Source organism: Microcaecilia unicolor, chromosome 4 (assembly GCF_901765095.1).
Source record: "Microcaecilia unicolor chromosome 4, aMicUni1.1, whole genome shotgun sequence".
In the NCBI taxonomy this organism is placed as follows: domain Eukaryota; kingdom Metazoa; phylum Chordata; class Amphibia; order Gymnophiona; family Siphonopidae; genus Microcaecilia; species Microcaecilia unicolor.
In genome coordinates this window covers 97,534,530-97,558,351 of record NC_044034.1, presented here as the reverse complement: position 1 = coordinate 97,558,351, position 23,822 = coordinate 97,534,530, and the positions used below count along the sequence as shown (strand labels likewise).

The window sequence follows — 23,822 nt, the reverse complement described above, 5'->3', positions numbered from 1 at the left end:
TTTGTGAGTGACATTGCCAAAGGGTTAGAAAGTAAAGTTTGCCTTTTTGTAGATGATACTAAGATTTGTAACAGAGTGGACACCCCGGAGGGAGTGGAAAACATGAAAAAGGATCTGCAGAAGCTAGAAGAATGGTTTAATGTTTGGCAATTAAAATTCAATGCAATGTGATGCACTTAGGGAGTAGAAATCCATGGGAGACTATGTGTTAGGCGGTGAGAGTCTGATATGTACAGACAGGGAGTGGGATCTTGGAGTGATAATATCTGAGGATCTGAAGGCGACAAAATAGTGTGACAAGGCAGTGGCCATAGCCAAAAGGTTGCTAGGCTATATAGAGAGAGGTGTGATCAGCAGAAGAAAGGAGGTGTTGATGCCCCTGTACAAGTCATTGGTGAGGCCCCACTTGGAGTATTGTGTTTCGTTTTGGAGGCTGTATCTTGCTAAGGATGTAAAAAGAATTGAAGTTGTGCAAAGAAAAGGTACAAAAGTGGTATGGGATTTGCGTTACAAGATAGATGAGGAGAGACTTGCTGACCTGAACATTTATACCCTGGAGGAAACGAGAAACAGGGGTGAAATGATACAGACGTTCAAATATTTGAAAGGTATTAATCTGCAAACAAACCTTTTCCGGAGATGGGAAGGCGGTAGAACTAGAGGACATGAAATGAAGTTGAAGGGGGGCAGACTCAAGAAAAATGTCAGGAAGTATTTTTTCACAGAGAGAGTGGTGAATACTTGGAATGCCTTCTCGTGGGAGGTGGTGGAGATAGAAACGGTAACGGAATTCAAAAATGCATTTGATAAACATAAAGGAATCCTGTTCAGAAGGAATGGATCCTCAGAAGCTTAGCAGAGATTAGGTGACAGCGCCAGTGGTTGGGAAGCGGGGCTAGTGCTGGACAGACTTCTTACGGTCTGTACCCTGAAAATGGCAGATACAAATCAAGGGTACAGCAAAGAGAGGGAGCAAAGTACAAAAAAAAGTCCAACAAACAAAAATAAAGTACCAGGAGCCTCAAAAATAGGGACACAGTTCCTTTAATCATACACCTTTATAAAATAATCTTCAAAAAGACCTGACACAGGCCGTGTTTCGGTGCACAGCGCCTGTGTCAGGGGTCACAAAAGTAGCAGGGACAGTGTGCAGCGATGTAGATTAATTCTACAGAACTACTGAAGGTTGTAGGCTGCAACAACATCTATTCCTCCGCATATAATACAGTGAGAACGCGCTCCTACAGGTGTGGAGTCCAACACCTGTAGGAGCGCGTTCTCACTGTATTATATACAGAGGAATAGATGTTGTTGCAGCCTACAACCATCAGTAGTTCTGTAGAATTAATCTACATCGCTGCACACTGTCCCTGCTACTTTTGTGACCCCTGACACAGGCGCTGTGCACCGAAACACGGCCTGTGTCAGGTCTTTTTGAAGATTATTTTATAAAGATGTATGATTAAAGGAACTGTGTCCCTATTTTTGAGGCTCCTGGTACTTTATTTTTGTTTGTTGGACTTTTGTTTGTACTTTGCTCCCTCTCTTTGCTGTACCCTTGATTTGTATCTGCCATTTTCAGGGCACAGACCGTAGAAGTCTGTCCAGCACTAGCCCCGCTTCCCAACCACTGGCGCTGCCACTCAATCTCTGCTAAACTTCTGAGGATCCATTCCTTCTGAACTGGATCCCTTTATGTTTATCAAATGCATTTTTGAATTCCGTTACCGTTTCTGTCTCCACCACCTCCCCCAAAATTGTGATGAACAACATGATGTATGATTAAAGGAACCGTGTCCCTATTTTTGAGGCTCCTGGTACTTTATTTTTGGTAGATACAAATCAAGGTCAGGTATACATATAAACTAGCACATATGAGTTTATCTTGTTGGGCAGACTGGATGGACCATTCAGGTCTTTCTCTTCCATCATCTACTGTTACTATGTTACATATAGGTGCCCCTTCACCTGTAAGGGCTATGGTAGTGGTGTACAGTTGGGGGTAGTGGGTTTTGGGGAGCTCAGCACACAAGGAAAGGGAGCTATGTACCTGGGATCATTTTATGAAGGCCATTGCAGTGCCCCCTAGGGTGCCTGATTGCTATCCTGGCATGTCAGGGGGACCAGTTTACTACAAATACTGACTCCTCCCACGTCCAAATAACTTGACTTTGGACATTTTAGACTTGGATGTCTTTGTGTTCGAAAATGGCCGAAAATCAAAGACGTCCAAATCACGAAGTGTCCAAATCCTAGGACTGCCATGGTATTTTCGAACACAAAAGATGGACATCCATCTTTTTCGAAAATGACCTTCTCCCCACCTCTGAATTTGGATGTTTTACAAAGACGTCCAAATTCCAATTTAGGCGTTTCTTTCGATAATGCCCCTTCATGAGGCGTATTTTCAAAGCACTTAGACTTACAAAGTTGCATAGGTTACTATGGCATTTTGTAAGTTTAAGTGCTTTGAAAATGAGCCCCTTTGTTGGACCTCAACAGCAGGGAGGGAGGGAAGAAAGAAAGAGAATTGATAGACCTGAGGGTGGAGGAGAGGTTGGAAAAGATACTGGGCAATGTGAGGGAGAAAAGAGAGGGAGAGATGCTGGACAATTGGAGGGACATAGAAAGAGATGTTGGACCACAGTGGCAGGGAGGGGGGAAAGAGGGAGAGAGATGGTACAGGAAATATCAATGGGGTTCATTCACCAATAATTCACCAATAAAGTGTACTAAAATCCTTAATTATCTCAAACAGCAGAAAACTGATATAGCACTATTACAAGAAACACACCTTTCTGACCTAGAACATATGAAACTACATAGAAATTGGGTAACAGAGGCAATTGCTTTGACATTTAATGGTCAACAACGGGGAGTAGCTATCTTAATTAGGAAGGGGCTAGATTGGCACTTGCATAAAGTGATAAAGGATCCCCACGGTAGGACCACTGTGGCACTAGGGGAGATTTCAGGTAGGAATTATCTTTTTTGTAGTCTATATGCGTAATTCGCGTTGATTGTAACCACAGAACTGTGGTATATCAAGTCCCATTCCCTTTCCCTTTCTCAACTGGTAGCCACAGTGGTTCAATATGAGGACTACCAACTGATTATAGGAGGGGACTTTAATATTACTGTGGACCACACTAATTGATTGTAAGCCACAAAAAACTCCCATGGTAGGTCATGAGGACAAGGGGGTTAACTTTGTATTAAAACAACTTCACTTGATAGATGCTTGAAGATCTCTCCATCCAGTGGAAGCAGAGTTTGTTTACTTTTCCAACATAAACCAAGTGTGTGCAAGATTAGATTGTGTACTTACTGCTTTCAGTGCGATGCTTTTCATATCTATACTAGGCGGACATTGAGCCCCTAGTGGTGTCTTGACTATGCAGCAGTGGAGGTAGTGGTTTGACAACTAGATCAGAGGTACAAGAGAATTTGGAAATTTAATTCTCTATTCCTTCAGAATTCTAAGTTTTCAGTCTTCTTGTGGAAGGCATGGCAGGACTTTATGGCCTTAAATGATAATTTTAACACAATTACATTTGGGGAAACAGCCAAATCTGTATTATGTTAACCATGATCATAAAACATGGGATCAGGAGCTGTTGATCTTCGATTCTCACTGCAGCTCCTTGTGTCTGGGCAAGACAGGGCCCCTTTACCAAGCTGCGGGTCGCAGCAGCCATTTTGAGCTGCAGGCCAGGACCAAGCAGGAATCACTCGTGCCCGATTTCCCCCTAGACCACCAGGGGCTTGACTTTACATTACATTGCATTACTATTCTTGTAGACCGCAACTACCTATTTAGGTTCTGTGAGGATGGGAGGCAAGATGACTAGACAGTCCCAAGGACTTACAATAAAATCCATAACTAAAATTGATAAATCACCTAAGCTATTCTCACTCCAGTAAAATTCCTACAACAACTTTTATCGGCACATGTTTCTGGACCAGAAAAGTTTTAATCGCCTTCCTATACAGGAAATAATTTTTCTGCCTTCTGATTGGAGCTGGCAAAGCATTCCACACCATTGCCATTTGATATGGAAAAGAAGATGTTCATAAGTTTATAAATCTAATTTTGTTAACTGCAGGATAGCACAGAATCATCTTGGTCCTAAGAAAGTGAGCACTACCTCCAGATAGGCCCGGTGAGGGTGGGGCTGGTGCAGTCTTGCCTTTTCACTGGGAATAGGAAGGGGAATCATGAAGGGGGCCACCGGACACTGTTTCAGTTTAACTGTGTACTGGATGATGTTCAGATGAACTTGGCGCATAAAGTTAGGATAGCTTTTTTTCTGTCCTAGTTTTATGTGCTTACCTACCCAGTTCACAGTCTGAATATTACTGCTATCCACTAGAGCCATGCTTCACCTCCTCTCCGCCCCGGCCCACCTCTAACCTCAGCGGTTGGGCGTTGGCCGTTTAGTGGCAATATTGAGCAGCATTCTCTGCTTACATGCCGCTGAATATTTCTGGTTATCCCCTACCAAGCAATTAAATCATTTTGAATATTGGGCCCATAGGGGTTAATTCTGCAACTTGTTGCTTCCATTTAGGTGTACTAAGGCCACCCAGGTGGAGCCTATTGCATAACAGAACCAGGGTGCTTAGGTTCCATTATAGAATACAAGAATAACCCAGCATCAGCGCATCTAAATATCTAGGCACCTGCACTCAGACCAGCTGTAGAGCTGGTGTCTGTGTGAGTGCCTAAATGTGGCTGTGGCATGCATAACTTACAGTATTCTGTAAGTTATCCCCTGAATTCTATATATAGCGCTTTGAATTATGTGTGCAAATTTGTGTTCGCACCCAGTTTGCCTGTGCAATTTAATTAACTAGCCAATTGGCGGCTCCCCTTGGATGAGCAGTTTTGTAAACTATGCCACTTACACATAAAAGTAGCAAAATCTGCTACCTCTGTTAACACCTACAAATCCCTGTGATGATATCTTTTTTTTTTCTTTTTTGAAAACTGTAAAAAAATATATGTATTTTTTCTGTGATCCTTTATGTATTTTACAAAATGCTCTGCATTCAATGAAACTGTTGCGAATTTTGAACATCATGATTTGGACATCCTTATTCCTATTTAAATGCTCTTCACAAAATTGAGTTATGATAATATAGCTAAAGGTTTTACAAATTTAAATAAGCGTAAGAGTTTGCATTGCAGGCAGAGCATGAGAACTGTAAATACAGCAGAACACAAGTTTTTTGTAAATTACTAGTATCCTGTCTTTGAAAAGTTGTTAAGGTGTTAACAGGTATTTGAACAAATAATCTGATTCAGAAGGTGATACTTGATATCATAGCTGTGTCCCCGGGGATCCAACTTGGCTGCCTTTACTGTTTGGTCTCCTGTCCCCTAGTCAGATTATTTTTTTGTTGGTTTTTTACAATATTTTTGTTTAGCTAAACCATTTATAAAGCATGCTAGTAAAATAATTCCTTATTGTAGAAAGGTGGATAATACTGCATTTTGGGACAGAGTAGTTGATTCCTTGTTATTGAGTGACTGTTTTAAATCTATGAAACAACAATGGGATTTAATCTCTCATACTTTTCTTGATGAGTTAGCTCCTATAACTTCTAAAGATGTCAGACTTAATAAAAAAATCTCCTTAGTATATGTTGGAACTCTTATGTATGAAACAAGGTTGTCGATGCTTAGAGAATAGCTTTTGTAAGACTAAGGATCAAAATGATAAATCTCTTTGGAAGAAGCAGTTTAACCAGTATAAGAGGAAGACTACTGATGTCAGATTAATATTTTATAGTAAACTGGGAGGGGTTTGGTCCATTTGATACAGGAAAACTTTTGTCTAGTCAGAGGATTGACAGTTTCCTAATCATCAACTGTTCCTGTTCAATAGGGTCATCCATCTGTTCAGGGATTAGCAGACTACTTTTCATCTAAGGTTGGCCAGATACAGAAGGAACTGAATGAGATGTTTCTATCTTATTCCCACTGTTATAAAACAGGAATCATTGATATATGTATATACTAATAAAAAAAGGCCCGTTTCTGACACAAATGAAACGGGCTCTAGCAAGGTTTTCCTCAGAGTGTGTATGTTTGAGAGAGTGTGTGTGAGAGTGACTGTGTGAGAGAGAGAGAGAGTGAATGTGCGAGTGTGTGTGTGACAGAGAGAGTGAGTGTGAGTGTGTGTAAGAATGAGAGTGTGTGCAAGTGTGTATGTGAGCCACAGTGAGTGTGAGCGAGTGTTTCACACAGATACAGTGTGTGTGTGAGAGAGAGAGAGTGTGAGAGTATGTGTGCGATACACAGACTTTCTGTGAGACTGAGTGTATGAGATCGAGAGAGTGTTTGAGAATGACTGTGTGACAGAGAGTGAATGTGTTACAGTGTGAGACATAGAGTGTGTGAGAGTGAGAGAGAGAAAGACACTGACTGTGAGAGAGAGAGAGTGTGTGTGACAGAGAGAGTATGTGTGTGACAGAGATACCTCCCCCTCCCTCCCTCTCTGGTCTCAGGACCCCCTCCCCCTCCCTGGTCTCAGGCCCCCCTGCACCCCCCCTCTCTGCTCAGGACCCCCTCCCCCTGTTTGGTCTCAGGACCCCCTCCCCCTCTCTGGTCTCAGGACCCCCTCCCCCCATGGGGGGGTTACTGCTGAACTGGGAGGGGGGGGGAGCTGCCGAGAGGGGGGCAGGATTTAATTTCCTTCTTTTTCCATCATCTACCTATGGCTTTTCATCTTTTCTCACCCTTGTTCTCCCCATGCCCCTTCCTCTTATTCTCCAGTCTTTCTCTACTCCCCTTTTCCATCCAGCAGCTCTCCTCTTTCTCTCCCCATCCTTCCAGTGTCTCTCCTCTTTCTCTCCCCATCCTTCCAGTGTCTCCCCTCTTTCTCTCCCCATCCTTCCAATGTCTCCCCTCTTTCTTTCTGCATCCTTCCATCCAGTGTCTCCTCTTTCTCCCTACCCTTCCATCCAGCGTCTTCCCTCTTTCTCTCCCCATCCTTCCACCCATCTACCCTCTCTCCTGATCCTTCCATCTAATGTCTCTCTCCCCCTCCTTCTATCCAGTGTCTCTCTCTCTGTACCCTTTTCTGTTCAGTGTCCCTTCTCTCTCCACATCCTTCCAATCTCTCCCCTTTCTCTCTGCATCCATTCATCCATCTCCCCCTTTCTCTCCCCATCCTTCCATTGTGTCTTTCTCTCCTCATCCTTCCATCGTGTCTTTCTCTCCTCATCCTTCCATCTGTTTTCCCTCTTTCTCTCCCCATCCGTCTACCCACCTCTCCCGATTCTTCCATCCAGTGTCTGTCTCTCTCTCTCTCTATCCCCTTCTTTCCATCCAGGCACGCCCACCCAACACAGACCTGCCAGGTCTCCCATGAAACACACGGCGCCAGCTCCCATTTCCGGCCAATGCTGCTTCTCCTGTTGAGCAGCAGTGGCCGCTACAAAAAACAAAAAGAGCTAATTAAACCACCAGAAATGTTTTTAAAAAGGAAGCGCGGAACTGCAGGCAGCCATCAGGCATTGGCTGTCTGCTCTGCAGCCGCTCCTCTCGCCTCTCACATCGCTGTGCTCCTCCAGGGTTCTGCTCCAGGGGCAGTGACGTGAGAGGCGAAAGGAGCGCTGCAGAGCCGACAGCCAATGCCTGATGGCTGCCTGCAGTGCCCCACTTGCTTTTTAAAAACATTTTGGATTGTTTAATTAGCTGTTTTTGTAGCTGCCGCTGCTGCTCAACAGGAGAAGCAGCAGTGGCCGGAAATGGGAGCTGGCACCGCGTGTTTCGCAAGAGACTTGGCAGGTCTGTGTTGGGTGGGTGGGTGGGCCTGGAGGGAAAGTGGCTGGCCCGCCCGAGGCTACGCCCCTACTAAGGGGGCCTGGCCCGGTGGCGGACGGAAGGGGGGAGCGGTGGCCGCAACCTCAGGGTGGGTGGAGGGGGAGCGGTGGCGAACCCAGGGGGTTGGCGGGGTGAGCGGTGGCAGCGACCTCGGGGGGGTGTGGCGGCGAGGGCGGCAGGGGCAGGGCCCCCGGGGGCAGCATTGCCCCAGGCCCGGCCCAGTCTCTCAGCGGCCCTGGGTGGAGATGTTGGTGCATGTGGAGGAAGGGCTGAAGCTACTCCTGCAACGTTCCAATGTCTCTCACTGCGTTCGTAACCATCTCCTGACGTCAGGCAAGCAGGCTTCTACTGCGGGAGAGTGACGTCAGGAGATGGTTACGAACGCAGGTAGCCTCATTGGAACGTTGGAGGAGCAAATTATTATATTAGATGATATATGCTGGCAGTCTTTTCGCCCTATTACTGATGATGATGATATTGAAAAATGTTTCTCATTCTCAATGTGTTCTAGATATCATTCCGAAATATCTGCTTTCTTCACCCCTCTACCTTTTATCCAATGGATTACTTCTGGAATTAAAGGGTTATTAAAGCTGGGTTCTCTTCCCTTCAATATTTGCATCCCGTTGCAAGCATCACTTTTCTTATAATGCATGTTATAATGCCGTTGTATCGCTCCATGGTGCGACCGCACCTTGAGTATTGTGTTCAATTCTGGTCGCCGCATCTCAAGAAAGATATAGTAGAATTGGAAAAGGTGCAGCGAAGGGCGACTAAAATGATAGCGGGGATGGGACGATTTCCCTATGAAGAAAGACTAAGGAGGCTAGGGCTTTTCAGCTTGGAGAAGAGACAGCTAAGGGGAGACATGATAGAGGTATATAAAATAATGAGTGGAATGGAACAGGTGGATGTTCACGCTTTCCAAAAATACTAGGACTAGGGGGCATGCGATGAAACTACAGTGTAGTAAATTTAAAACAAATTGGAGAATATTTTTCTTCACCCAACGCATAATTAAACTCTGGAATTCGTTGCCGGAGAACATGGTGAAGGCTGATAGCTTATCAGAGTTTTAAAAGGGGTTAGACGGTTTCCTAAAGAACAAGGCCATAAACCACTACTAAATGGACTTGGGAAAAATCCATAATTCCAGGAATAACATGTATAGAATGTTTGTACGTTTGGGAAGCTCGCCAGGTACCCTTGGCCTGGATTGACCACTGTCGTGGATAGGATGCTGGGCTCAATGGACCCTTGGTCTTTTCCCAGTGTGGCATTACTTATGTACTTAACTTACAGAATCCTATGTAAGTCGATTGTTTGCTGATTACTTGGATAAATTCTCATATTTGCACTCTTAGTTTGGTTTTGGACTAGGTCATAGTACGGAAACGCTTCTTTTAGTGCTAATTTTTTATGTTAAGAGGCAATTAAGTTTGGGGAAGCAAATAGTTCTGCTTCAATTTGATATTTCTGCTACATTTGATGTGGTAGATCTTAAACTGCTTCTTGCAAGGCTGAGTGAAATAGGCATTGGGGATTCAGTGTTTAATTGGTTTCTAGAGTTTCTAACAAATAGGAGTTGTGTAAGGAAGGATAATGCTGTGTCTCAATTTTGGTTTCCAGGTTGTGGGGCGCCTCAAGGCTCCCCTTACCTCCTCTTCTTTTTAACTTTTTTATGACATCTTTAGGCAGTATTCAGCTGAACTTGGATGACATGCTGCTATTTTATGCCGACGATAACTTGCTGTTAGTACCAGCATTAGATGATCTGCAAGATACAGCCTGTGGAATCTCTTCCTGTATGAAAAAGATTCAATGCTGGGCGCTAGAAAACATGTTGAAACTTAATTTCAGCAGAACTAAAATTATTTGGCTTAGTGGCCCTAATCTGATTGTGACTAAGCAGATTGTTTTGGCGCAAAACAAAACTTTTTTGATCAAGGATAAAGCAAATGTCTTGGGAATAATTCTAGATTCCTCCCTGACTCCTGAGCCACAAATAAATCAGATCTGGAGGAATACTATCTTCAATCTGAGGCAATTATGATTAGTTAGACCATATTTTGATTAGCTTACCTATACTTTATTGATTTTTCTGCACCTGGGTTATTGTAAAGTGCTTTACTTGGGATTATCGTCCAAGCTATTAAGGAAATTACTTCAATCAGGCTGATATTTAACCTTAGGAAATTTGATTACATCTCTTCTTATATGGTAACACTACACTGGCTCCCAGTGGAGCAGAGGATTCTGTTTAAATCTGCCTGCATTGTGTTCCATTACATCGTCTTTAGTTACCGATTTGATATGTATCTCTGTGAATAGATTCTCTAAGCAGCTGCATTCTTTACTGATTGTACCATCTGTGTTATTGAAGGGGACTGGGTTTTTTTAATGATCTAAAACCACCTTTTCTGATTTTATGATTCGTTACTGGAACTCCCTTCCCAGTATCATCAGAACAGAATAGAAGCTTAAAACCTTTTTGTTTGCTTAAATGCTTTTCTGGGAAGATCAGTTTTAGAACTAGGATGTTTTTTCTTTATATTGCATAATGTAAATGGTTCTAGTGTAATTCTATTGTTTTTTTTTTTTAATGTGATTTAAACACATTGAACCCTACTAGGGGATTTGTTCAGTATATAATAATTGTATTGACATGACTGCTGATGAATGTTTCAACATAACTATGGCTACAGCTAAGTTTCAGTAAAGTACTAGGCAGTTGCTTGACAGTAATTGTTTTACTCCAAATAATGTATTTTAGCAGTATAATAATAATAATAATTGACATTAAGGGAGCTGCTTTCTCTTAGCTTAGCACAAATTAGGGGGAAATGATCTTCTGAACTAGGGATTTGTGCTGTCTTGCAAGATCACATATGTTACCTCAGCCTCTTTTTGATTAGAAACAAAGGTAAGATCTGAGTAATGATACAAGAGTGGTCCCTTGGTCTTTGGATGAGAGTTAAAACACATACAATATGGGGGGAGGGGATAATGCCTTGCCACCTGTCTCCCATTTGGGGGGGGGGGAGACACAATTGATTACACCCTGGCTAATTCAGAAAGATTAAATCACCTATAAATAAAATAAATCTTTTGATATTATGTTAGCCCAGCCCAGTAATAAGAATTAGAGCCTCAGTTGTGCAGAAAATGAGATATAAAAGCTATATTTTGGAAGATTTGTATTGGTTCATTTTATTCATTGGATTACTTTTATGTCTATTTCAGATATACCTGAAAGAAATTTTGAGAGAAATCGGTATCTACAATGTTAAAGGAACTCACAAAAACACATGGGAGTTGAAGCCAGAGTACAGGCATTATCAAGGAGAAGATAAGAGTGACTAGCCTGAGCAGACTTCAAGGAAATGCATAATCTGAAAGGGGGGGAGCAGTAGCACTGAACAAATGCAAGATTGCAGTTCTGACATGAGATATGATCATGTTCTGTTATTAAGATGTATGAAAGCAGAAGTTCTAACTTTGATTTCTCAACATATGTTTTTAGCTCTATTACATCCTGTTTTGATTTTATTCCTGTTTCCTTTTCTTGTTATAATAATATTATCTGTGCAAAATCACAAGGACAAACCAAACTGACCAAAAAATGTTAAATAAAAAAAAATATTGGTCAAACAAGCAAACTAAACAATAAATGCATTTTATTGTATAAAACATGTGTTTACTCAATGGTGTACCACATATCATTCATCAATGCTTAATTACTTGAACGGCCCTTTTACTAAGCCGCGTAAACGTCTACGCGTGCCAATTTGGAGTTACCACCCGCCTACCGCGTGGCTTTTGTGGTAATTTCATTTTTGTCGCGCATCTGATAAATAATCTTTATTTTCTGGTTCACGTCCACTACGTGCGCCAAGTAGCATTTGACGCACGTAGGTTATTACCGCCCAGCTAACGCGTGAGATCTTACCGCTAAGTCAGTGGCTGGCGGTAAGGTCTCAGACCCAAAATGGACGCACACCAATTTTTATTTTGCCGCGCATCCATTTTTGGCAAATATTTTAAAAAGGCATTTTTTGCAAACACACTGAAAAATGGATCTACGCGCGCCCAAAACACACACCTACACTACCGCAGGCCATTTTTCTGCGCACCTTAGTAAAAGGACCCCTGAGAGATCAGAAAAAATATAATCATAGCTCATCTAAAATAATATTCAATGCCATAAATAAAAGTTATTGTCTCTATAAACCATACATGTGCCAAGTTCAAAAGTCCAAAGCTTAACACCAAATCAGTTTTAACAAGAAGAAACTATATTGAAAAATTTCCAAATAGACAAAGTTAAATATACTGGCCCTCATGTACTAAATTGAAAAATTAATTTGGCAATAATGTGCTTAGTGTGACACAGCACAAAATCCCTGGAAGATCATAAAAATAACAAATGGCAGGTGTTTTGTGCAGTTTCAACAAAGCGCACGTTTGCCAAGCTGCTTGGCAGTAATAAACTCTCACGCAAAGTCCACTGCAAGTGAAAGTTTATGTAAATTTCTTATAAATAAACTGCATGGTCATGAAAATCAGCTCAATGAGAAAATGAGCTTGAGAGAGGCTTCAAAAAGAACCTACAGAGCAAGTGCTGTGGTAATTTTTCCTAATGTCCTAAAAAGCCCGTCATGCAATCACCTTTTCTTTTCTTCAATACGGTATTGTTTGACAAAATTTCCCATCATCGAGCAGGATTAAATATCAAACATTCTAAAAAAAATTTGCTGTATTCCAGCATTGTTCACCTTTTTTCTTCTCAGAAAAACACATTGCTTTATTAATTTTGTTTTATTAAAACAAGATGTTGCCCTTTCCCTGGTGTAGAATTCTCTGCATAAAGATAGCTCAGAGATAGATATGGGTGCTGCAAGTCTATTTACCGACAGTAAGTACAAAACAAGTACCGCTTTGTGGTAGTCATTCTGTCCTGAGGCTGTACACTGTTGAATAAACTAGTAATGCTTCATACTCTTTTCTCCATCTGTACCTCTAATCCTCTTTCAGCAATAATTAGTCTTTTAGAGTAACAGGCTTCTCGGATTCTGAGGCAAACCTTTCCCCTTCTGAATCAAACCCAAGTCTGTTCTTTCTGGGATCCACTTCCATTCAGACTCTTCCAAAGAAAATAATCTTGTTCACTGTATTTCCTTATAGACCAGTTTCTCAGTGGGGCTTTTCTCCCATTGGTCCTGTTGGACTAAGGGCCTATCTACTGCTCCACTTTTCAAATAAACAGCAGGCAGAGGGGTGGGTAAAACCTCTATCTGACCACATTCACTTCACAATGGACACAACTAAAAAGGTCAAGGGAGTCATAATACAGACACAGGCTTACTTAATGGCATCCTTGGATCCCAGTGCGCAAAAGGTGTTGAAATGTGACAGAAAACTTCCAAAATCCTCTTCATCATTAAATTTGGATAAACATTCCAATGAGAAGAAGGAATGGATGGAAATCCATTGGTAGGAAGCAGCAGAATTTGTGAAGGAAGAGAAAAACTCTTTATGGAATTGGATCAGCAGGGGAGAAACAACAAGTGGCAAATGCATAAGTACAACAGGAAATAAAAAGTGTTTCTCCAGGAATCATCCGTTAAAACCAGACACTTGAATGGTTAAGGAGAGGTGAACTGAAACCTAAGGATGAGTGATTTGTGATAGTTGCAGCCCAGGACAGCAGATTATGGACGAGATGGTTTACAGCAAGCATTAAAAAAACTGGTGCAACGTAGAGTCTGTAAGAAAGAGCTAGAAACATGTACTCATCTTGGGCTGACTGCGAAGCACTGATGGTGGACAATTTTTATACAGAAAGGCACAACAAGATGGCTCATCTCATTCATTGGACACTCCGTAAGCATTTTAACATTAGTGCACCGGAAAAGCATTCCAAACAGAATTGTGGAAAACAAAGAGGTTATGATTACTTGGGACATTCCCATTCCGACTGATAGAAAAACTGGATGCAAGTAAAACAGATATAGTGGTACAAGAGAAAAACACCAGAACAACATTGATTATAGAGGTGCGAGTCCCAAGCGATTACTTGGTGAATAGTGTGAAGAGAGAAGATCCTCAAGTACCAAGAAATGCAGTCCAAGACTAAAAATATGTAGCAGAAAGATACAGAAATATTTCCCATTGTTTTGGGTGTGACAGGCTTGATCAAAAGAACTTCCAAGCACAGCTGAATAAATTGTCTATCCATATTACACTTATGAACTCCAAAAGGATCTTTGGCATAATGCAAGTACTATGGCGAGTGTTAGCAGTAAATTTGAGACACTGAGAGCATACTCCACATACCCTGGCATAGGAGTAAGGTTCATTCTCCGAGGACAAGCAGGCTGCTTGTTCTCACTGATGGGTTGACGTCCTCGGCAGCCCCCTCCATCGGAAAGTTTACTAGCAAAGGCCTTTGCTAGTCCTCGCGCGCCCATGCGCACTGCGCATGCGCGGCCGTCTTCCCGCCCGAAACCGGCTCGAGCCGGCCAGTCCAGTCTTCTTTCGTCCGCACTCGGTATGGTCGTGTTACGCCGTTCGTGCCCCAGAGAGTCGACCTCGCGCGTCCTTTTCGACGTGTTTTTGTCCTTTTTTCCTTGGAAAAAGTTTGGGAAGCGCTCCGGTAGTGTTCCGGAAGACCCTTTCGGGTTTTCTGCCCTTCCCGTATTTCTTAGTTTTCGCCCCGTAAGTTTTCTTTCGTTGTCAGGGTAGGCCTCTTTTGGCCTCGGTCGAGATTTTTCTCCCTCTAAATTTTGGTGCTTCAATTTTCGCCATTTCGGCTTTTGATTTCGCCGGCGTGATTTTTCCGCCCATGACATCGAAGCCTTCCAGCGGCTTCAAGAAGTGCACCCAGTGCGCCCGGGTAATCTCGCTCACTGATAGGCACTCTGCGTGTCTTCAGTGTCTAGGGGCCCAGCACCGCCCTCAGAACTGCAGTCTGTGTTCCCTGTTACAAAGGCGGACTCAGGTAGCGAGATTAGCCCAGTGGAACGTTTTGTTCTCGGGCTCTTCGTCGGCATCGGCACCGGAGGCATCGAGTGCATCGACGTCGTCAGCGTCCGGACCATCTTCCTTGGCTGCCGCTCCATCGACTGCATCGAGGCATCGGACCTCTGCATCGGCGCCGAGGCATCGGGCGACTGTATCGACGTCGGTGGTACCGAGACTTCGTCTGCTGATGTCGTCGGACGGAGGTGCATCGTCAGGAGTGCAGGTGAGGGCTGTCCATTCCCCTGCTGGTGGCGGTGAGCCTTCGGGTGGGTCTCCTCCTACCCTGAGGGCTCCTGCGGTACAGCCCCCCCGGGATCGACCCTCTTCGGTCTCGGCCCCGAGGAAGCGACGGATGGATTCTACGTCCTCCTCGTCGGTGCCGGGGAGCTCCGGTGACATGCTTCGGAAGAAGTCGAAGAAGCATCGACACAGGTCTCCTCCCCATGTCGGCGCCGAGGGATTCGGCACCCAGCAGGCATCGGCACCGAGAGGACCGCTCACCCTCTGTTCAGGAGGTGTCGATGCACTCCACTCTGGACAGCCCGGAACAGCCTCCTCGCCCGGAACAGGTTCTGACGTCGACGCCTGCATCGGCCTCTCAGCCTTTCTCTGCAGCCGCTCTAAACGAGAGCCTCCGGGCCGTTCTCCCAGAGATTCTGGGAGAGCTGTTGCGCCCTACCCCTCCGGTACCGGCGGTGCTTGCGCCTCCGGTACCGTCGAGCGTGGCTCCGGCTGGCCCATCGCCCAGGTTGAGGTCCCCGACGTCGGTACCGCGTGCGGTGCCGACCGCGGCCACCTCCCAGGAAGGCTCCCCGACTACGTCGGCGGAGGGAGCTTCGCCGATGCGGGCGAGGGAGTCTACCTCTCGACGCCCCCACCGTGGACGGGGTTCCACCGAGTCGAGCAGGGCGAGGTTGCAGACACAGGTTCGGGAACTTGTGTCTGACACCGAGGGTGAGGCCTCGTGGGAGGAAGAGGAGGACCCCAGATATTTCTCTGACGAGGAGTCTGAGGGTCTTCCTTCTGATCCCACTCCCTCTCCTGAGAGACAGCTTTCTCCTCCCGAGAGTCTGTCTTTTGCTTCCTTTGTCCGGGAGATGTCTACGGCCATCCCCTTCCCCTGGTTGTGGAGGACGAGCCCAGGGCTGAAATGTTTGAGCTCCTGGACTATCCTTCTCCACCTAAGGAAGCGTCCACTGTTCCCTTGCACCATGTCCTGAAAAAGACATTGCTTGCGAACTGGACCAAGCCACTAAGTAATCCCCACATTCCCAAGAAGATTGAGTCCCAGTACCGGATCCATGGGGACCCAGAGCTGATGCGCACTCAGTTGCCTCATGACTCTGGAGTTGTGGATCTGGCCCTAAAGAAGGCTAAGAGTTCTAGGGAGCATGCTTCGGCGCCCCCGGGCAAAGACCCTAGAACCTTAGACTCCTTTGGGAGGAAGGCCTACCATTCTTCTATGCTCGTGGCCAAGATCCAGTCTTACCAGCTCTACACGAGCATACACATGCGGAACAATGTGCGGCAGTTGGCGGGCTTGGTTGATGCTCTTCCCCCTGAGCAAGCCAAGCCTTTTCAGGAGGTGGTCAGGCAGCTGAAGGCGTGCAGAAAATTCCTGGCCAGAGGAGTTTATGACACTTTTGATGTTGCGTCCAGGGCCGCTGCTCAAGGTGTGGTGATGCGCAGGCTCTCATGGCTGCGTGCCGCCGACCTGGAGAATAGACTCCAGCAGTGGATTGCGGACTCGCCTTGCCGTGCGGACAACATTTTTGGAGAAAAAGTCGAGCAGGTGGTAGAGTCTCTCCACCAGCGGGACACCGCATTCGACAAGTTCTCCCGCCGGCAGCCTTCAGCCTCTACCTCTACAGGTAGAAGATTTTTCGGGGGAAGGAAGACTGGCCCCTATGCTTCTGGTAAGCGTAGGTACAATCCTCCTTCCCGACAGCCTGCGGCCCAGGCTAAGCCCCAGCGCGCTCGCTCTCGTCAGCAGCGTGCGCCTCAGCAAGGCCCCGCGGCTCCCCAGCAAAAGCAAGGGGCGAGCTTTTGACTGGCTCCAGCAGAGCATAGCCGACATCCAAGTGTCAGTGCCGGGCGACCTGCCGGTCGGGGGGAGGTTGAAAGCTTTTCACCAAAGGTGGCCTCTCATAACCTCCGATCAGTGGGTTCTCCAAATAGTCCGGCAGGGATACACCCTCAATTTGGCATCAAAACCTCCAAATTGTCCACCGGGGGCTCAGTCTTACAGCTTCCAACACAAGCAGGTACTTGTAGAGGAACTCTCCGCCCTTCTCAGCGCCAATGCGGTCGAGCCCGTGCCATCCGGGCAAGAAGGGCTGGGATTCTATTCCAGGTACTTCCTTGTGGAAAAGAAAACAGGGGGGATGCGTCCCATCCTAGACCTAAGGGCCCTGAACAAGTTTCTCGTAAAAGAAAAGTTCAGGATGCTTTCCCTGGGCACCCTTCTCCCCATGATTCAGCAAAACGATTGGCTATGCTCTCTGGACTTGAAGGATGCCTACACACACATCCCGATACTGCCAGCTCACAGACAGTATCTGCGATTTCAGTTGGGCACACGCCACTTCCAGTACTGTGTGCTACCCTTTGGGCTTGCCTCTGCGCCCAGGGTGTTCACAAAGTGCCTAGCTGTGGTAGCAGCGGCACTTCGCAGGCTGGGGGTGCACGTGTTCCCATATCTCGATGATTGGCTGGTGAAGAACACATCCGAGGCAGGAGCCCTGCAGTCCATGCAGATGACGATTCGCCTCCTGGAGCTACTGGGGTTTGTGATAAATTACCCAAAGTCCCATCTTCTCCCAGTGCAGAAACTCGAATTCATAGGAGCCCTGCTGGATTCTCGGACGGCTCGCGCCTATCTTCCAGAGGCGAGAGCCAACAACTTGTTGTCCCTCGTCTCGCGGGTGCGTGCGTCCCAGCAGATCACAGCTCGGCAGATGTTGAGATTGCTGGGCCACATGGCCTCCACAGTTCATGTGACTCCCATGGCCCGCCTTCACATGAGATCTGCTCAATGGACCCTAGCCTCCCAGTGGTATCAGGCCGCTGGGGGTCTAGAGGACGTGATCCACCTGTCCACGAGTTTTCTCAAATCCCTGTATTGGTGGACGATTTGCTCCAATTTGACTCTGGGACGTCCCTTCCAAATTCCTCAGCCACAAAAAGTGCTGACCACGGATGCGTCTCTCCTGGGATGGGGAGCTCATGTCGATGGGCTTCACACCCAAGGAAGTTGGTCCCTCCAAGAACGCGATCTACAGATCAATCTTCTGGAGTTGCGAGCGATCTGGAACGCTCTGAAGGCTTTCAGAGATCGGCTGTCCCACCAAATTATCCAAATTCAGACAGACAACCAGGTTGCCATGTACTATGTCAACAAGCAGGGGGGCACCGGATCTCGCCCCCTGTGTCAGGAAGCCGTCAGCATGTGGCTCTGGGCTCGCCGTCAAGGCATGGTGCTCCAAGCCACATATCTGGCAGGCGTAAACAACAGTCTGGCCGACAGGCTGAGCAGGATTATGCAACCTCACGAGTGGTCGCTCAATTCCCGTGTAGTGCGGCAGATCTTCCAGGTGTGGGGCACCCCCTTGGTAGATCTCTTCGCATCTCGAGCCAACCACAAAGTCCCTCAGTTCTGTTCCAGGCTTCAGACCTCCGGCAGACTAGCATCGGATGCCTTCCTCCTGGATTGGGGGGAGGGCCTGCTGTATGCTTATCCTCCCATCCCTCTGGTGGGGAAGACTTTGTTGAAACTCAAGCAAGACCGAGGCACCATGATTCTGATTGCTCCTTTTTGGCCGCGTCAGATCTGGTTCCCCCTTCTTCTGGAGTTATCCTCCGAAGAACCGTGGAGATTGGAGTGTTTTCCGACCCTCATCACACAGGACGAGGGGGCGCTTCTGCATCCCAACCTCCAGTCTCTGGCTCTCACGGCCTGGATGTTGAAGGCGTAGACTTTGCCTCTTTGGGTCTCTCAGAGGGTGTCTCCCGCATCTTGCTTGCTTCCAGGAAAGACTCCACTAAGAGAAGTTACTTCTTCCATTGGAGGAGGTTTGCCGTCTGGTGTGACAGCAAGGCCCTAGATCCTCGCTCTTGTCCTACACAGACCCTGCTTGAATACCTTCTGCACTTGTCTGAGTCTGGTCTCAAGACCAACTCTGTAAGGGTTCACCTTAGTGCAATCAGTGCATACCATTACCGTGTGGAAGGTAAGCCGATCTCAGGACAGCCTTTAGTTGTTCGCTTCATGAGAGGTTTGCTTTTGTCAAAGCCCCCTGTCAAGCCTCCTACAGTGTCATGGGATCTCAATGTCGTTCTCACCCAGCTGATGAAACCTCCTTTTGAGCCACTGAATTCCTGCCATCTGAAGTACTTGACCTGGAAGGTCATTTTCTTGGTGGCAGTTACTTCAGCTCGTAGAGTCAGTGAGCTTCAGGCCCTGGTAGCCCAGGCCCCTTACACCAAATTTCATCACAACAGAGTAGTCCTCCGCACTCACCCTAAGTTCCTGCCAAAGGTTGTGTCGGAGTTCCATCTGAACCAGTCAATTGTCTTGCCAACATTCTTTCCCCGTCCTCATTCCTGCCCTGCTGAACGTCAGCTGCACACATTGGACTGCAAGAGAGCATTGGCCTTCTACCTGGAGCGGACACAGCCCCACAGACAGTCCGCCCAATTGTTTGTTTCTTTTGATCCCAATAGGAGGGGAGTAGCTGTAGGGAAACGCACCATATCCAATTGGCTAGCAGATTGCATTTCCTTCACTTACGCCCAGGCGGGGCTGGCTCTTGAGGGTCATGTCACGGCTCATAATGTTAGAGCCATGGCTGCGTCAGTAGCCCACTTGAAGTCAGCCTCTATTGAAGAAATTTGCAAAGCTGCGACGTGGTCATCTGTCCACACATTCACATCTCATTACTGCCTGCAGCAGGATACCCGACGCGACAGTCGGTTTGGGCAGTCAGTTCTTCAGAACCTGTTTGGGCTTTAGGATCCAACTCCACCCCCCGAGGGCCCTGTTTGTTCTGTTCCAGGCTGCACTCTCAGTTAGTTGGTAAATTTTTTAGGTCAATCTCAGTTATGTCCTCGCCGTTGCGAGGTCCAATTGACCATGGTTGTTGTTTTGAGTGAGCCTGGGGGCTAGGGATACCCCATCAGTGAGAACAAGCAGCCTGCTTGTCCTCGGAGAAAGCGAATGCTACATACCTGTAGAAGGTATTCTCCGAGGACAGCAGGCTGATTGTTCTCACAAACCCGCCAGCCTCCCCTTTGGAGTTGAGTCTTCCCTTGAAGTGTATTGTCTTGCTACATACTGGACTGGCCGGCTCGAGCCGGTTTCGGGTGGGAAGACGGCCGCGCATGCGCGGTGCGCATGGGCGCGCGAGGACTAGCAAAGGCCTTTGCTAGTAAACTTTCCGATGGAGGGGGCTGCCGAGGACGTCAACCCATCAGTGAGAACAATCAGCCTGCTGTCCTCGGAGAATACCTTCTACAGGTATGTAGCATTCGCTTTACTGTCATGGTATGTGCAAAAATAACCCATTTGGAGACATTGCCCTTGAAACAAAAGAATAAAGAAAGGCCAAATGGCTAGGCCCTGCATACACTGCTGCTCCAAACCTGTACATACAAACCACAACATACCTCATGCTGTGATCTCTGAATTATATAAAGGCAGGCAGTACCATTGTAGCCATCGCAGGGAGGGGGATGCTGTAACCAGATGTCCTACATCTCCTCTCTATTTTGACTTTGGTTTGGTCCTGGGTGCAGGAACATAGGAGAAGTGAGGAGCCAGCAAGGATCCTTATTCTACTCTAGCTTTTTGTCATTTACTGAAATATTTTTCTCACAGTGTGTAGTGGTACATTATTATATGATGCCTGCAAAAACTTTAGAGCATTTGTGTGATGTGGTAATCAAAATATATCCTTGTTGTCAGACTTATTTATGAAACTGGGTTCTCTCTTGCTTTCTATGTCTGGTATCAGAGTTTAGATTATGGTCTAATCACCTTTGAGTAAAAATTGTATTAAGAATCCTAGAGAGTTCACAAACCTTTTCTTGGCACTGTGTATATACAAAAAATAGAGGAAATATTCATCATTCAAGTTAGCTCACCTGAACCAGAGAAATCAGTGATCTGTTTTCTAACTATTAAACAAATAATTAAAATACTTATAAGAAAAAAAGTGCACAAAATTATCACAAATAGTAAAAACAAAACAACCCCTTACAATTGTCATAGCAAAATAGCTGAAATCTGTCATGGCTGTAGTGTGATCATTATTTTTCTTGCCATCCCATACCTCTCTAGCAACCTGTAGTAGCCTCCTCCCCTCACTTTGGAATATACAAAGTATCAGTAAAGCCCCTGTGCATAACACTGACCTTACCCTGTACTAAGGACCTACATACATCATCTCTTTTACATACCCAGATGGGTATCTTGTGCTTCGGTGTAAAGAACTATAACTAAGCTACAGCACTGGGCTAGGAATATATTTCTAAATGAAATGTATGTACTTGTATATATGAAAAATGCTATGTTGAAAAAAATTCATTAATTTATCCAAAAATTAGGTACAGAATGAGCATATGTATTTGAAGCTTTTCGATCCTGTTGAAGCCCAGCAGAAGAAATACTAAAGTCACATTTTATGGCAGAGACAATATGCCACACTGTATTTATGGTAGTGTACTGTATGTTTTTTTTCCAACTTTATTTTTATTGTAGGCAATAGTACAAAAGCACTTCAAAAGGATATAAATGGTATTGGCAAAAAACATTCCCAAATATACACCAGTATTTCATTCAGTGTTAATAGTGATACTCAAAATATGCCAGAATAACATTACTAATGGATCCATAAGACCCTTCTTGCAAGATTTTAACCCAACAATCCTGTATGCATACTGAACTATATCAACCTCAAACACTGTCGTCCTTAACCCTCCCCCATTCAACTTACCTTCCCCCAGCTCAGCCCACATTTAACACCATAAAAGCCCACCTTTCAAGTGCCGGTATTAAATGTATACATTATGTTAAAACTAGTAAAAAAAAGGCCAGTTTCTGTTAGAAATGAAACTGGCGCTAGCAAGGTTTTCCTTGGAGTGTATGTTTCAGAAAGAGCATGTGTGAGAGATGGAGCGTCTGTGTCACATTCTCTCTCTGACACAGACGCTCTCTCTCTCTCGCACAAACACATACACTCTGTCTCACATTCTCTCTCTGAGAGAGAGAGAGACACAGAGTGTATGTGTTTGTGCGAGAGAGAGAGAGAGTGTGAGAGACAGTGTGTTTCTGTGTGACACTGTGTGAGAGAGAGGGACAAAGACAGTGAGTGTGAGAGTGTATGTGACAGACAGAGAATGAGTGACTGCGTGTGTGGTGTAAGGAACCCCCTCACCCCCTCCCTCTCCCCTGCCCCCTTGCAGCCAGGCATGTGCAGCGACCCTCCTCTCCCCGTGTTCCCCCTACAGCCACCCATGTCCAGCATCCCCCTGCAGCCACCCATGCCCATCAACCCTCCTCTCCCCCTGCTGCATCCTTCCTGTCTCCCCTGCTCCCCCTGCAGCCACCCATGTGGTCTCAGCCCCCCCCCCCTCAGCATCCCTCCTGTCCCCCTGCAGGCACGCATGTGCAGCGTCCCTCCTCTCTCCCCTGCCCCCCTGCAGCTACCGATGTCCAGCGATCCTCCTCTCCTGTGCAGGCACCCATGTCTGAGGACGCTCCTATCCTTTTTCCCTGTTCCCCCCCCCTGTGGCCACCCATGTCCATCGACCCACCTATCCCCCCTGATGACCACCAACCCTTCTGTCCCCCTGCCCGCCCTGCAGTGTCCGTCCTGTATCCCCTGTCCCCCTTGCAGGCACCCATGTGGTGTGTGGAGCCCCATCCTCATCTCCCTGTTCCCTGCCTCCCCTGCAGCCACCCATGTGCAGCGACCCTCCCCTCCCCCTGCTTCCAGCCACCCATGTCTAGCGAGACCCCCCTTCCCCCCCAGCCGGCGCAGCACCCAAAGAAAGCCCCTCTGCGCATCACCCGACCCCCCCCCCCCCACCGTGGCACATCACCAAGCCCCTCCCCCCTCGCCACCCGCAACCGCTAATACAAACTGTGTCTGGCGGCTGCTGCTTCTGCTATTCAGCAGCAGCAGCCCGTACATAAAGAAAACAAAAAAAAAAAAAATCCTCCTAAAACGCACCTCCGTTAAGAAGCATCTCACATTGGCTGAAGTCTCAGCATGCGCTCCTCCTCTCCCCTCTGACGTCTCGGCGTTTCTCCTGGGTCTTCCGGCAGGGGCACTGACGTTGAGGGGAGAGGAGGAGCGGCTGCAAAGACGTCAGCCAACGTGAGATGGTTCTCCACGGAGGTGCGTTTTAGGAGGTTGTTTTTTTGTTTGTTTGTTTTCTTTATGTAAGGGCTGCTGCTGCTGAATAGAAGCAGCAGCAGCCGCCGGACAGAGTTTGTATTAGCGGTCGCGGGTGGCGAGGCGGTCGATGTGGGGGGGGAGAGGGGCTTGGTGAAATGGCAGGGGAGGGGTTGGGTGATGCGGCGAGGAGGGAAGGGGGGTAGGGGCTTTCTGATGCCCCGTTGCACAGGTTGTTGTGGCGATGCGGCGGGGGGGCACTTAGAGGTGCACCGTCGAGGCTGTTTGTGTATGTGTTTGTGTGTGTGTTTGGGTGTTTGTGTGTATGTGTGTGTGTTTGTGTGTGTGTGTGTGTTTTGTGTGTGTGTGTGTGTGTTTCTGTGTGGGGGGGAGGGGTTGCGGGTGGCTTGTGTGGTTGGGGAGTTTGCCAGCAGTCTGTAGCGATTCCTAGGCAGGGGGAAGAGTACAGAAACACTCCCCCTGCCTGGGTCGTTGTTTGTTGCAGGGGGTTGCCAGTTGGTAGGGGTGCCTTTATGGATCCCTTTACTCTCTGTGTTCCGCCCTCGAGG

At 46.6% G+C, this 23,822-nt stretch overlaps 1 protein-coding gene across 1 annotated transcript in view; it reads left to right on the top strand.

Moving 5' to 3' along the window:
* GTF2F2 (general transcription factor IIF subunit 2) overlaps window positions 1-11,525 on the top strand; it is a 231,303-nt gene extending 219,778 nt beyond the window's left edge. The window contains exon 9 of the mRNA XM_030200520.1: window positions 11,078-11,525. Coding sequence (XP_030056380.1) covers window positions 11,078-11,197 — 120 coding nt within the window. The 3' untranslated portion in view covers window positions 11,198-11,525. The remainder of the gene's footprint in view (window positions 1-11,077) is intronic.
* The last annotated feature ends 12,297 nt before the right edge of the window (window positions 11,526-23,822 follow it).